We start from the raw sequence: 13,536 nt of genomic DNA on the forward strand, positions 1-13,536 counted from the left end.
AATGAGTCAAGTGAACCCTTTCTGAACTGTTTCAAATGCAATAATACCCTTTTCAAATAAGGAGATCAAAACCGTACACAGTACTCCAGATGTGGTCTCACCTAAATGTGGCCCTGCACTAAAACTTGCCTACTTATATATTCCATTCCCCTTGCAATAAACTACAACATTCCATTTACTTCCCTAATTACTTGCTGTACTTGCATACTATTTTGTTTTGATGTCATTGGGTCAAAATCCTGGAACTCCCTCCCTAATAGCACTGAGGGTAAACTTACACACATGGACTGCAGCGGTTCAAGAAGTCAACTCACCACCACCTTCTCGAGGGCTATTAGGGATCAGCAATAAATGCTGGCCTAGCCAGCGATGCTCACATTCCGTGAAAGAATTTTTAAAAAGTACCAGGGCACCCAAATCCCTCTGTACCACCGAGTTTTCCTATCTCTCTCCATTTAAATAGAATACTGCTTTTCTATTCTTCCTGCCAAAGTAGACAAATTTGTATTTTCCCATATTACACTTCTACCAAATTTTTGTCCACTCACTTAACCTATCTGTATCCCTTTGTAAACACTTTACCTCCTCTTGACAACTTACTTTCCTACCTATCTTCTGGCCTCCTGTGCATTCCCAATTTCCTTCCATGCCTTCAGCTGTATAAACCCTAATCTCTGTTTTTTTTCCCCTAAACATTTCTGTTTCTCCTTCTTTAAGATGCTTCTATCTCTTTTCTATCTCTTTGACTAAGCTTTTGGTCCCCTGTGTAAAATGTTGTTAGATTGCACTCCTGTGAAGCATCTTGAGATGTTTTAATACATTAAAGGTATTATATAAAAGTAAGTTGTTGTTATAAAGTACCAGTAGAAGGAATACCACATGCATTGCTGACATCAAATAGGCAATAAAACCCCTATTGGTTGAATTGCAAAGAAATAAAAACTGATCTTTTCCTTTTGTAGCTGGCCACAGTTCAATTAGTTGTGAGTCACTTTAGGTGATTTGCCCTCATTAGGTGAAATGGAGGTAAACCTGGATTGCCAACTCTCTCCAAGTCAGCCCATTAGCAAAAAAAAAATCTAAAATATAAGGGAGACCAATAAGTTACTAAAAGGAAAAGGGAAGAAAAAGGGGTCCCTTAATTTACAAAGATAAAAATGCAGAAAACCAAGAAGCAAAGTATCAAAAGACACAAGTAACAGCTAAGCTTTGTACAGACTGCTATAAATCTTATGATTGTTTCAAATATAAATGACTTGTGTTTATCTTTGCATTGATTGAGACCAAACAACATCATTGAGAATGACGAATGAACCAAATTTCATTCCTTCGATGAGAGACAGAAGGATTTTCATATGTGGCCACAATATAAGTATCCCTCAAGTAGGCATGTGTGGAACCCAGTAACTCTGACAGTGTCTCAATCTCCCGCATTATGATCTGCTCAGTGGTTGATCCTCGGAAACCCCTAAAACAGAAAATATAATTTGAATCAAAATAGCCTTTGGAGGAGCATTTATAAAATGTTTTATTTAAACAGAACTATGGTGGCACGTATCCAGTAGACAGTATCATGAAGTGGTAGAACACAGCTTTTCATACATAAATAGTGGATTACTCATCTTGGCTTAGCTCACAGAAGAGGCAGCTAACTGCAAGCCAGGCATCAGCGAGGTGGAGGGTATTAATAAAACAACTTCTTTCCTTAGGATTTTTTCTTAAAAGGAATCAAAATTGAGTTACACCATGTCCTTTAATCTCTGGAACCAGATAGTTACAAAATATCAAAATAAGTTCTGATGAAAGGTCATCAACCTGAAATGTTAACTCTGTTTCACCCTATACAGATGCTGCCTGACCTACTGAGTATTTCTCGTATTTTCTGTTTTTAATTTTGATTACAAAATGTTGTTTCCTCTTGCAGATTGGGTGGTACAGTGGGTCATACATTGTCATTTCCCCTCTTGTACAACAATACCAACAACTTGTATTTATATTATACCTTTAACATCTTTCTTATACTCTTTCACAGGATGCGGCCGTCACTGGCTAGGCCAGCATTTGTTGCCCATCCCTATTTGCCTTTGAGAAGGTGGCGGTGAGCTGCCTTTTGAACCACTGCAGCCCATGTGGTGTAGGTACCCCCACAGTGCTGTTAGGGAGGGAGTTCCAGGATTTTGACCCAGTGACAGTGAACAAGACAAATCCGATCCAGCCATCTCATCAGCCTATTCTCAATCATTAACAAAGTAATATAAGGTATCAATGTGTTATCTAGCAAAATTTGCTCACCAATAACGAAGCTCAGTTTGGGTTCTGCCAGGACCGTCCGGCTCCAGACCCCTCAATACATGGACCAAAGAGCAGAACTCCAAGGTAAAGTAAAAGTGACTGCCTTTAACATCAAAGCAGCATCAAGGAGCCTTAATAAAATTGAAGTCAGTGGGAATAAGGGAAAAAACTCTCGACTGGGTGTAATCATGCTTAGCACAAAGGAAAATGGTTGTGATTGTTGAAGGCCAATCATCTCAGCCCCAGAACATTGCTGCAGGAGCTACAAGGCCCAACCATCTTCAACTGCTTCATCAGTGACTTTCCTTCCTTCAGAAGTGGGGATGTTCACTGATGATTACACAGTATTTAGCTTCATTCACAACTTCTTAGATGACAAAGCTGCCCATATGCCTGCATGCAACAAGACTTGGACAACATTTATTGTGGGCTGATAAGTGGTAAGTAACATTCACATTACACAACTGCCAGACAATGACTATCACCAGCAAGCTAGAATTTAACCATTTTCCTTTGACATTCATTGGCATTACCATCACTGAATTCCCCACCAACAATATCCTGGGGGTTCACCATTGACCCATAAACTGAACTGGTCCAGCCACAAGAGCAGGCCAGAGGTTAGGAATTCTGTGGCGAATATTTCACTTCCTGACTCTACAAAGCCTGTCCGCCATCTACAAGGCAGGAGTGTGATGGAATACTCTCCACTTGCCTGGATGAGTGAAGCTCCAACACTCAAGAAGCTCAACACCACCAAGGACAAAACAGCCTGCTTGATTGACACCTCATCCACCAACTTAAACATTCACTCTCTCCACTACCAATGCACATTGGCTACAGTATGTACCATCTCCAAGAAGCACTGCGGCACTCCCTAAGACTTCTCCAGCCCCTTCCAAACCTTTAATTCAATTCAAATTTACAAATTACACATGGACATATCATTGCAGGGTTCTTTCTGTAGTATATAAGGGTCTGGCACATGTAGGGTTAACATGGGACTGAGTACAACAACCACCTATCTGCACAACTGCTATATTGACAAAGCACAGTTCATTTACAAAGAATGGAAAAAGAGGATAAAAAAACTCAGATGCCAGAACAACCTCCAAATCAACAAGAGTTTACTAGCAATGACAGAGCCTATCATTCCTCTGACAGTAGTGCAAACAAGATATGTAAGAGTCATAAGGCCTTCAGACTGCCTGAACCTATGAACTCAGAGACTTGAAAGGGGGAGATGGGTAGTAATAACAATAAGTACATGGGGTAAACTAGAATAACTTGAAATACATTGGAGGAAGACTTGAGGGAAGGTGTAGTATAAGGGTCTGGCACATTTGGGTTAATGTGGTACTAAGTACAGTATCGCCCACACAGTGATGTAAGAGAACGTTTTTTTCCGAAAACTATATTTTATTCATAGAATATCTGAAAAAACATTACAACACATTTCTAAATCGCCATCACAAAAAGTGCAATGAGATTTAACTTTTACACATGGATCACGAGGTGCTTCAACACAATCAATGAAAATTACAGTCATTTCAATATGGCATTACAGTCAGTGCAATGGTATTAGAGTTATCAACATACATCATGGTGCACTCTGAGGTGCTTCAATACAATTATAATACAATTAGTATTCAATACATTTATTGTGAGCCGTACAGCCCCCGGTGCACTATGGCAGAAAGGTCTTAGACAGTGAACACATGACCCACATCTAGGGGCCAGTCTAGCCAGTAGAGCTGTGTGCACATGCAAACATGGAGACAGCTCCTAGCTTGAACCCTTTACTGTCATAGTTCTTGAGGTTAATATATACATACAGTTAAGCAATAAAGACAAAGACTTCATTAAGATCTACTGAATGGTATCCCACAAGGCATTGGATGGTGAAGGTATTAGCTTTAGGGTTGCCACATGTCTGTTAGTTTTTACGTAAACTTTTGAGAGAATATTTAAATATAAATCAGACACTAAAAGTAGCTTTTAATGCAAGGTTCATTCATTTTCATTTATGTAAATTTGTAGCAATTATGTTCATGGTACCATTTTCAAACCACAACATTTTTCAAGAGAAAATTACATTTTTCCTAATCCACTAATGTCTTGTGATGGTGCAATCTGTAAGTGGCAGCAGCAATGAATCTGTAATTTATGAAACCCACAACATTTTTCTTCAGCTATTCTTTTCAAGTCACAGTTGCAGCTCTTCCCATTCTACCTCCTTTGTTATGTTTTAATTGAAACATGAAGATGATGGACTAAGACCCACAATGCAGAATTGTTGGATTAAAAATAAAGAAAATTTAGGTAAATCAGGAACTCATGATTAGGCCACTATAAAGTTAGGTTTTCTTCCCAGATTAAAGCAAGAAAGAAACATTCAAGGAGACAATGTTCACAGTTTTATGGTCCTGGGAGACAATGAGTTAAGAGCAGCAACATACGAACTTACGAATTAGGAGCAGGACTAGGCCATTCAGCCCCTCGAACCTGCTCCGCCTTTTGATAAAATCATGACTGATTTGAATGTGGCCTCAACTCCATTTTCCTATATTTCCCTCATAATGCTCAACTACCTTGCCTATCAAGAATCTAACTCAATCTTGAATATATTCAATGACTCAGTCTCTACTGCTCTCTGAGGAAGTGAATTCCACAGGCTAATGACTCTGAGAGAAAAAAAGTTTCTCCTCTCCATCTTAAATGCACGATCTCTTATTTTTAAACTGTATCTCCTACTTTTAGTCTCACCCATAAATGGAAACATCCACCCAGGATCCACCCTGTCAAGATCCCTTAGAATCTTATATGTTTCAAATAAGTTCACGTCTTTCTTCTAAATTCCAATAGGTATAAGCCAGGTATAAGCCCAACCTGTTTAACCTTTCCTCATAAGATAAGCTCTTCAGCCCAGGAATCAGTCAAGTGAACCTTTTCTGAATTGCTTCTAATGCAATTTTATCCTTTCTTAGGTAAGGAGACCAAAACTGTACACAGCACCAGTTGTAGCAACACTTCCCTATTTTTAATATTCTATTCCCCCATCAGTAAATGACAATACTCCATTTGCCTTCTGTCAAGGAACTATTAAATTTATCCTAATATTACTGTGGGATACTTTAAAGTAAGCTTGTGTCTGTGTGTGTGTGGCTAATTTAATTAAACTACAGATGGTTAGACTGCAAGGTTTAAATTATCAAAGAAGTGAGGTGCAAAACAGGCATTTGAAATGGAGATGAGTAAACTAGGGTGAGCTCTCAACAGAGACGGTGTGAATTAAATTTGCATTTTTTGGTAAGTGGAGGTGTTAGATTTTCAAAGGGACATGGAAAATGTTTACAACTGGCAAGATAAATAAGGCAAGGTTATTATGTTGATTTTTCCCAAAAATGCTGGCCATAATGATAACATGAAAGATTTATTTATATTCTGGGAAAAGTAACTTTTAAAGTTGAAACAATGGGATTTACAGCTCAAAAAGGGAGAAATATATTTAAAGAAGGATGGAAGGCCGTGTGAGGGGTGGCTGTGTGAGATCTTGAAAGGTGAGTTTGTGAAACAGACTTGGGAAAGAAGCTTCTAGCCTCCCTGTAGAAGTTTGCTGTTCCAGTAACCAAAGTTGCGTTAAAAGCCTTTGGAAGTCCATTGCTCAGTGAGTGCTTGTGGTAATATTGCTGGATGACTTTATAAATTTGGAATCTATTTGGGCTGTTGCCTTAAAGTGGTTGTGTGGTTGGGAATCTGGTTAGGTAGAAATTTTGGGAACTGCTATAACTATAATCTTGTGCATGTATGTTTTTTTCTCCTTTTGTTAACAAATGTTTTAATCTGATCTTTAATCATTGCTTCTGACTTTGGTGCACAAGCCTGCTCATAATAAATTGCTAAATCATTGTGATAGCATGGCCAAGTTTCCCTTGTGGATTTGGTCAGCCTGGCAAATACCACCTGCCATATCCTAACATTTCCTAATCATTTAGAAAGTTTACGGCACAGAAGGAAGCCACTTGGCCTATCGTGTCTGCACCAGTTGCAAAACGAGCCATCTAGCCTAATCCCACTTTCCAGTATTTAGGCCATAGCCCTGCAGGTTACGGCACTTGAGATCCATATCCAGAAACCTTTTAAATGGGTTGAGGGTTTCAACCTTTACTACCCTTTCAGGTACTGAGTTCCAGATCCCCACTACCCTCTAGGTGAAAGGCTTTTTCATAATCTCTCCTCTAATATTTCTACGAATCACTTTAAATCTATACCCCCAGAATCACTTTCTAATCACTTGCTGTAGTGGGAGACGGTGGAGGAAATCTGAGCTTACCTGGTTTGGCCGAAATGTGACTCCAGGTCCACAGCAATGTGGTTGACTCACAACTACCCTCTAAAATGGCCTAGCAAGCTATTTTCTGATCTACCAATAATCTTCACAGAATTGTGCACTTTTTCTTTCAATTTGATACTATCTTTAACTTCTTTATTTAGACGCAGATGGTGCAAACTCCTCCTAGAGTCTTTCTTCATATCCCTTTTTATCCTCTTTTCTCCCCACCACCACCCCCTCCCCTCACCCCATCCCCTACAGGGCCATCTTTCACTTGTTCCATGTTGTTCTTTCACACAATGCTACCCTTGTTCTGCTATAATCACATTCTGCTTTCTTACCTTTGCCACTATTAGCACCTTCTTTAGCACTAACCACTACCATTAACAATCCCTTTGTCCTTTACTTCATGACATCTTTGTCAATCCCTCCTTTGTCTCCACCTATCGCTGGCCTTCTATCCAACTCCACCTGCCCAAACCCCCTTAAACAGTATAAATTTCATCACATTTCCACTTCTCTTCAGCTCTGAAGGGTCATATGGACTCGAAATGTTAACTTTGTTTTTCTCTCTCCACAGATGCTGTCAGACCTGCTAAGTTTTTCTAGCATTTTCTGTTTTTGTTTCAAATTTCCAGCATCCGCAGCATTTTGCTTTTATATAAGGATAACTGAAGTACTGGTTGTACTGATAGAAAATAGAGAAAGAAGATACAGGGGGAAACTGTTTTCACTGGCAGGTGGGACAGTAACCAGAGCACACTGTTTAAGATAATTAGCAAAAGAACCAGACAGAAGATGAGAATTGTTTTTAAACATAGTGGGGTTGTTATGATCTGCCTGAATGCTGGTGGAAGCAGATTCAGTAATAACTTCAAAAAAAAGGAAATTGCATATATACTTTGTGAGAAATGGATGTTTTAAAAATATTTTTGGGGAATATTGTGTTATTCTGTGGAAAATGTGGTGTGTGTCTGTGTGTGTCTCTGCATGTGGATGATTTACTTAAGCTGGGCAGAAATTAATAGGAGGCACATTGTCTGTGGAGGTTTAAACATGAAAAGGATAGAGTTGTTAACTTTGAGGTACAAGAAAATAGGTTAGATCTAACATTTGCATTTTTTGATAAGTTGAGAGTTTGTTTGAATATCAAGGGGAGTCATGAGGTTACAAGATATATGTTTGCATCTTGCAAGAGTTTCAGAAATAAATAGAAGGGGGAGGGAATCCCCATCTGTCAAAGTGTGCTCTTTCACGCATGTGCGCAAAAGAGCGCACTGCTCCTTGAGGCAAAGTCCTGTCTCAGAGAGATTCGTGAGAGGCAAGTAAACTCTAAAAATAGATAAGTATTAAAATTAACATGTCCCCCTCGTGTGACAACGTCACATGAGATGGGACATGTTAATAATAAACACATAAAATTTATTAAATTTTTAAAAAACAGACATGAAATTTTATCCTGCCAGTGGATGAAGTTTTATTAATAATCTGCAGCCCGCTGGGGCTCCTGGCCTGCCCGCCAGCCTTAAGGTTGGCCGGGCAGGGTGTTTAATAAGATTAATTAGCCTGTCAATGGCCTTAATTGGCCATTAACATGTCAGCGGGCGGACAGCTGATTTCGCTGTCCGCCTGCCTTTATGAATATTTAAAGGGACCGGAATGATATCTGGGGTTCCTCCTGACGTCATCCCATGTCATTTTCCCCTCGGCGAGCGGGCCCCACCCCCAAATCACCGAGGGGAAAATCCTGGCCATTAAAGATTTTTTATTTGGAAGGGTTTGAGTTTCAAAGAGGTGTGAGAACAATGGAACAAAAACAGAAAATGCTGGAAAAACTCAGCAGGTCAGGAAGCATCTGTGGAGAAGGAAACAAAGTTAACATTGAGTCCATGTGACTTTTTTTCAGAGCTAAAGAGAAGTAGAAACGTGAAGGAATTTATACTGTTCAAGGGGGATGGAACATGTGAAACAAGATAGGTCAGCAATAGATGGGAGCTAAGGTGAGACTGACGAAGATGTAATGGACATAAGAGAAAGGGAGTGTTCATGGTAGTGGTGAAGACTAAAGAAGGTGCTGATAGTGGCATAAAGGTAAGAAGGCAGAATGTTTTAATGGCAGAACAAGGGTCAGCACTCTGTGAAAGAACAACATAGAAATAAGTGACAGATGGCCTTGTGGTGGTTGAGGATGGAGAGGTGGGGAGGTGTTTGGGGAAAAAAGATTTAAAAAAATAAAAAGTAAAAATATATTTTTTTTATTCATTCACAGGATGTGGGCTTCACTGGCTGGACCAACATTTATTGCCCATCCCCTTTGAGAAAGTGGTGGTGAGCTGAAAAATTTAAGAAAGGATTTAGAAAGGGGTAAAGATAGAGGAGGGAGTTCATGGTCTGAAGTTGATGAACTCAATGAGGTGCTATTCCTCCAGTTTGCGTTGGTTTTTACTGGAACATTGCAAGGATGGAAATGTGGGCATGAGAGCAGGGTGGTGTATTGAAATGGCAAGCGACAGGAAGGTCTGGGTGATGGTTGGGGACAGATCGAAGTTGTTCTGCAAAGGTAGGACAAGGGCAGAGGTTAGGGAGACAGAGCCCCCTTGTCTTCACTTTTCACCCCACCAGCCTCTGCATTCAAAGGATTATCCTCTGCCATTTCTGCCAACTCAAGCATGATGCCACCTCCAAACACATCTTCCCCTCAACCCCCTGTCGGCATTCCATAGGGACCATTCCCTCCTCCATCACCTTAACCCCTTCCCACAGCACCTTACCATGCAATTGCAGAAGGTGCAACACCTGCTCCTTTACCTTCTCCCTGCTCACAGTCCAGCAGCCCAAACACTCCTTTCAGGTGAAGCAGTGCTTCACTTGCACCTCCTTCAATTTGGTTTACTGCATTCGCTGCTCCCAGTGCAGCCTCATTCATATTGGGGAGACCAAATGCAGACTTATGGAACACCTTCACACAGTCACCAAGCATGACCCAGACCTTCCTGTTGCTTGTAATTTCAACATACCATCCTGCTCTCATGCCCACACGTTCATTCTTGGCCTGCTGCAATGTTCCAGTGAAGCCCAATGCAAACTGGAGGAACAGCACCTCATCTTCCGACTAGGCACTTTACAGCTTTCCGGACTTAACATTGAGTCCAACAACTACAGACCATGAACTCTCTCTACTGTTACTTCCTTTTTAATCCTTTTTTCAAATTTATTTATTTATATTCATTTTTTTAAAATCCTTTTTCCCCAACAACCTCCTCCTCCACACCCCCCACCACAGGGCCATCTGTTTTTGTTTCAGATTTCCAGCATCCACAGTACTTTGCTTTTGCCTTAGTGAGAATGGCCCTTAATTGGCCCGCCAGCGTGAAATCATGGCCCGGCCCCGAATGCAGGCATCGGTTGGCTCCCCGACCACCCCCGACGAGCCTACCCAACCAGGACAAAATTCTGTCCCAAGTGACAGATGCCGCCCCAAACAGAGGCTGTGGATCGATCTCTCCTTGACGCCTGCCACACAGTGAGCCAATGAGTCACACTGAACTCCGTCTTTCAAACGAGAGTTTCCAATCTCCATTCTCCAAGAACTTGCTCTGGAATCATCTTCTAAACCGACGTTTTCTCTCAGATAGCTTCCAAAAGACCACTAGGGTTTCAAACTCTTCTTACGATGTCCTCTCCCTTGGCTCACCATGTGCATTCAAGCTTTCTTTCACGCACTCTCTCTCTCACTGACTCAGCCGTCAACAGTACACCACTGCTTCACATGCCCATGGCAAAAAGTTACAGATCTTCAGCTGTCTCTTTGGACCTTTTGACTTCTTACAAGCTGTTCTCACTTTAAATCTGCTTCCTGCAGCTTTTGACTCTTTAAATCTGAAGCTTGGAGCCTTCCCCTGCTCCTCACTCAACTTCACTTAACAGGACTTGACTAGAAAGTCTGCTTCAGACCTTCTCCTATTCCACTCCTTTGTTATTTTGGGGATTTGGGCACTTTCTTCCTTAGTTTGGAACCTATCTGTTCCTTTTCATGCCCTGCCTGTCCTGATACTTTCTTTCAACTGCACTCAAACTGCTGTTTTCACTCTGTGTGTGTATGTGTGTGTGGGGCGGTGGTGAGTCTCCCTCTTTGGACCCCTGTTCCTCGGCAACAGCGCAGTTTTTTCTACTCTTGTGTTTGCTTTAACTTCTCTTCAGGAGTCATAAAACTCATTGGAAATGGAAGGATAGAAACAGAGCTTTAGACCTGTTGTCTCCACTCAAAAATAAAACTAGATCCCAGGTTTCACTTTTAACCCACAAATTGAAAAAAATACAAATTAAATTTAAACTTAAAGATATACTTATTCCTAACACACACACATATTTTACTTAAACTATCTCTATTTCCTAACACAGGTCAAACACATCTGCAGTAAGTGTCTGCGGCTAGAGGAGATTAGGCTCAGGGTCATTGAACTGGAGGCTGAGCTGCAGACACAGCAGGGAGGGGGAATGTTACCTGGACACGGTATTCCAGGAGGCAGTCACACCCCTTAGGATAGGATCTTCTGATTGGGTCAGCGGTCAAGGACAAGAATGTGACTGCAAGTGAGGCAGGTAAGGGGATCCAAAAGGCAGGAGTCCCAGCCTTTGCAATTGTCCAACAGGTTTGAGCTTCTGACAGCTTTTTTGGATGAGGGCAGAGGCTGCAGGGTGGATGAGCAAACTGACCATGGTACAGGAAGCCATTCAAGTGGGGGGACTTAATACGAAAGTAGTGGTAGTATGGAACAGCATAGTAAGGGAGATAGGTGTAGTTCTCTGCAGCTGAGAGCAAGAGTCCAGACAGCTATTTTGTTTGCCCAGTGCCAGGGTTCTGGATGTATGCTCAGGGCTGGAGAGAAACTTGTATTGGGAGGGGGAGGATCCAGTTGTCATGCTGGTACCAACAACACAGGTAGAATTAGGAGAGAGGTTCTGCTTAGGGAGTATGAGCAGCTTGGGGTTAAATTAAAAAGCAGAACTTTCAAGATAATAATCTGTGGATTATTACCTGAGCCATCAACAAATTGGTGTAGAGTAAATAGCATTAGATGAATGCGTAGCTCAAAGATTGGTGTGGGAGAAATGTGTTTTGATTCATGGGGCACTGGCACCAGCACTGGTGAAAGTGGGAACTGTACCATTGGGACGACCTACATCTGAACTGTGCTGGGACCAGTGTTACGGTGAATTGTATGACTAAAGCGGTAGAGAGAACTTTCAATTAAATAGTGTGAGAGGAGATATAGTAAAGGGTAGCAACAAAGTAATACAACAGAGCAGCAATTTGGGTAATGAGTACCAGAGTGTGACAGGAAGGGACGGAACATACAGTCATAGAGTGCACCAGCAGGTAAAGCTTAAAATGGTATAAAAAAGAGCTTGAGGCCCTATATCTGTATGCACATAGCATTTGTAACAAAAGGGTTACAAAACGCTATCTGTTAGCGCAGATAGAGATAAAAATGTATGATCTGATAGAGACATGGTTGAGAGACTGGGACCTGAATGTTGAAGAGTATTTAACATATCAGAATGACAGGAACCTAGGAAAAGGTAGTGGGTAGCCCTGTTAATTAAGGATGGCATTAGTTCAATACTGAGAGAAGACCTTAGCTTAAAAGAGCAAGATATAGAATCAGTTTGGGTAGAGATAAGAAATAGTAAAGGTGAGAGGTCACTTGTGGGAGTAGTTTATAGGCCCCCTAACAGTAGTCACACTTGTAGGACAGAGCATACGGGAAGAAATAAATGGGGCGTGTAAGAAAGGTATCGCAATAATCATGGGTGACTTTACATATATATTGGGAAAATCAGATTGGCAAAGGTAATCTGGAAAATGAGTTCATACAGTGTTTTTGGGACAATTTCTTAGAGCAGTATGTTGTGGAGCTAACCAGGGAGCAGGCTATCCTAGTGGTGGTGTGCAATGAGACAGGATTAAGCAATAACCTCATGGTAAAGGAGACTCTAGATGAGGCACAATCACAACATGGTAGAATTTCATGTTCAGTTTGAAATAGAGAAGCGTGGGTCCATGACTACTGTTTTAAACCTAAATAAAGGTAACTATGAGAGTATGAAGGCAGAGTTGGCTTAGGTGAACTGGGAAATTGGTCAATAGGTAGCACAGAGTTGCAGTGGCAAACTTTTAAGGAGATATTTAATAACACTCAGAAAAGATTTATCCCAGCGAGAAAGAAAGACTGTGAGAAGGATATGCACACCTGTGGCTAAGTAAAGAAATTAAGAATAGTATTAAATTGAAAGAAACATTGTACAAATCTGCAAAGATTAGTGGTAGGTCAGAGGATTGAACAGATTTTAAGAACCAATTTTAAAAACCAAATTTAAGAACCAATAAAGAATGACTAGAAACATAATAAGAAGGAGAAAGCAGGAAACTAGAGAAAGCTATCTGGGAAAATAAAATCAAATAGCAAAAGTTTCTACAAGTGTTTGAATACAAAGAGTAACTAAAGCTAGTGTTGGTCCTCTAGAAAGAGTGTCTGGGGGATTGATAACGGAAAACAAAGAAATGGCAGAGGCGTTGAACAGGTATTTTGTGTCTATCTTCATGGTAGAGAACTTGGAAAACTTCTCAAAGGTTCTTGAAAATCAACAGGTGATAGGGATGGATGGACTTAATACAATCCCCATCACCAGGGAAAGGGTGGTCAGAAAACTATTCGACCTAAAGGCTGACAAGTCCGCAGGACCGAATGGCCTGCATCCTCGGGTCTTAAAAGAAGTGGGGGCACAGATAGAAGATGCATTGGTTAAAATCTTCCAAAATTCTTTAGATTCAGGAAAGGTTCCAGCGGATTGGAAAATAACTAATTTAACAGCCATTTTAAAAAAAAGGAGGCAGAAAGCAGGAAACT

General features: G+C 40.9%; 1 protein-coding gene across 2 annotated transcripts in view; it reads right to left on the reverse strand.

The window, feature by feature from the left end:
* Window positions 1-1,236: 1,236 nt before the first annotated feature.
* soul4 (heme-binding protein soul4) overlaps window positions 1,237-13,536 on the reverse strand; it is a 92,136-nt gene continuing 79,836 nt past the window's right edge. For both annotated transcript variants that reach the window (XM_041188341.1, XM_041188342.1), the window contains exon 6: window positions 1,237-1,468. In XM_041188341.1, coding sequence (XP_041044275.1) covers window positions 1,294-1,468 — 175 coding nt within the window. In that variant the 3' untranslated portion in view covers window positions 1,237-1,293. The remainder of the gene's footprint in view (window positions 1,469-13,536) is intronic.

Source organism: Carcharodon carcharias, chromosome 5, assembly GCF_017639515.1.
Source record: "Carcharodon carcharias isolate sCarCar2 chromosome 5, sCarCar2.pri, whole genome shotgun sequence".
NCBI classification, from domain to species: domain Eukaryota; kingdom Metazoa; phylum Chordata; class Chondrichthyes; order Lamniformes; family Lamnidae; genus Carcharodon; species Carcharodon carcharias.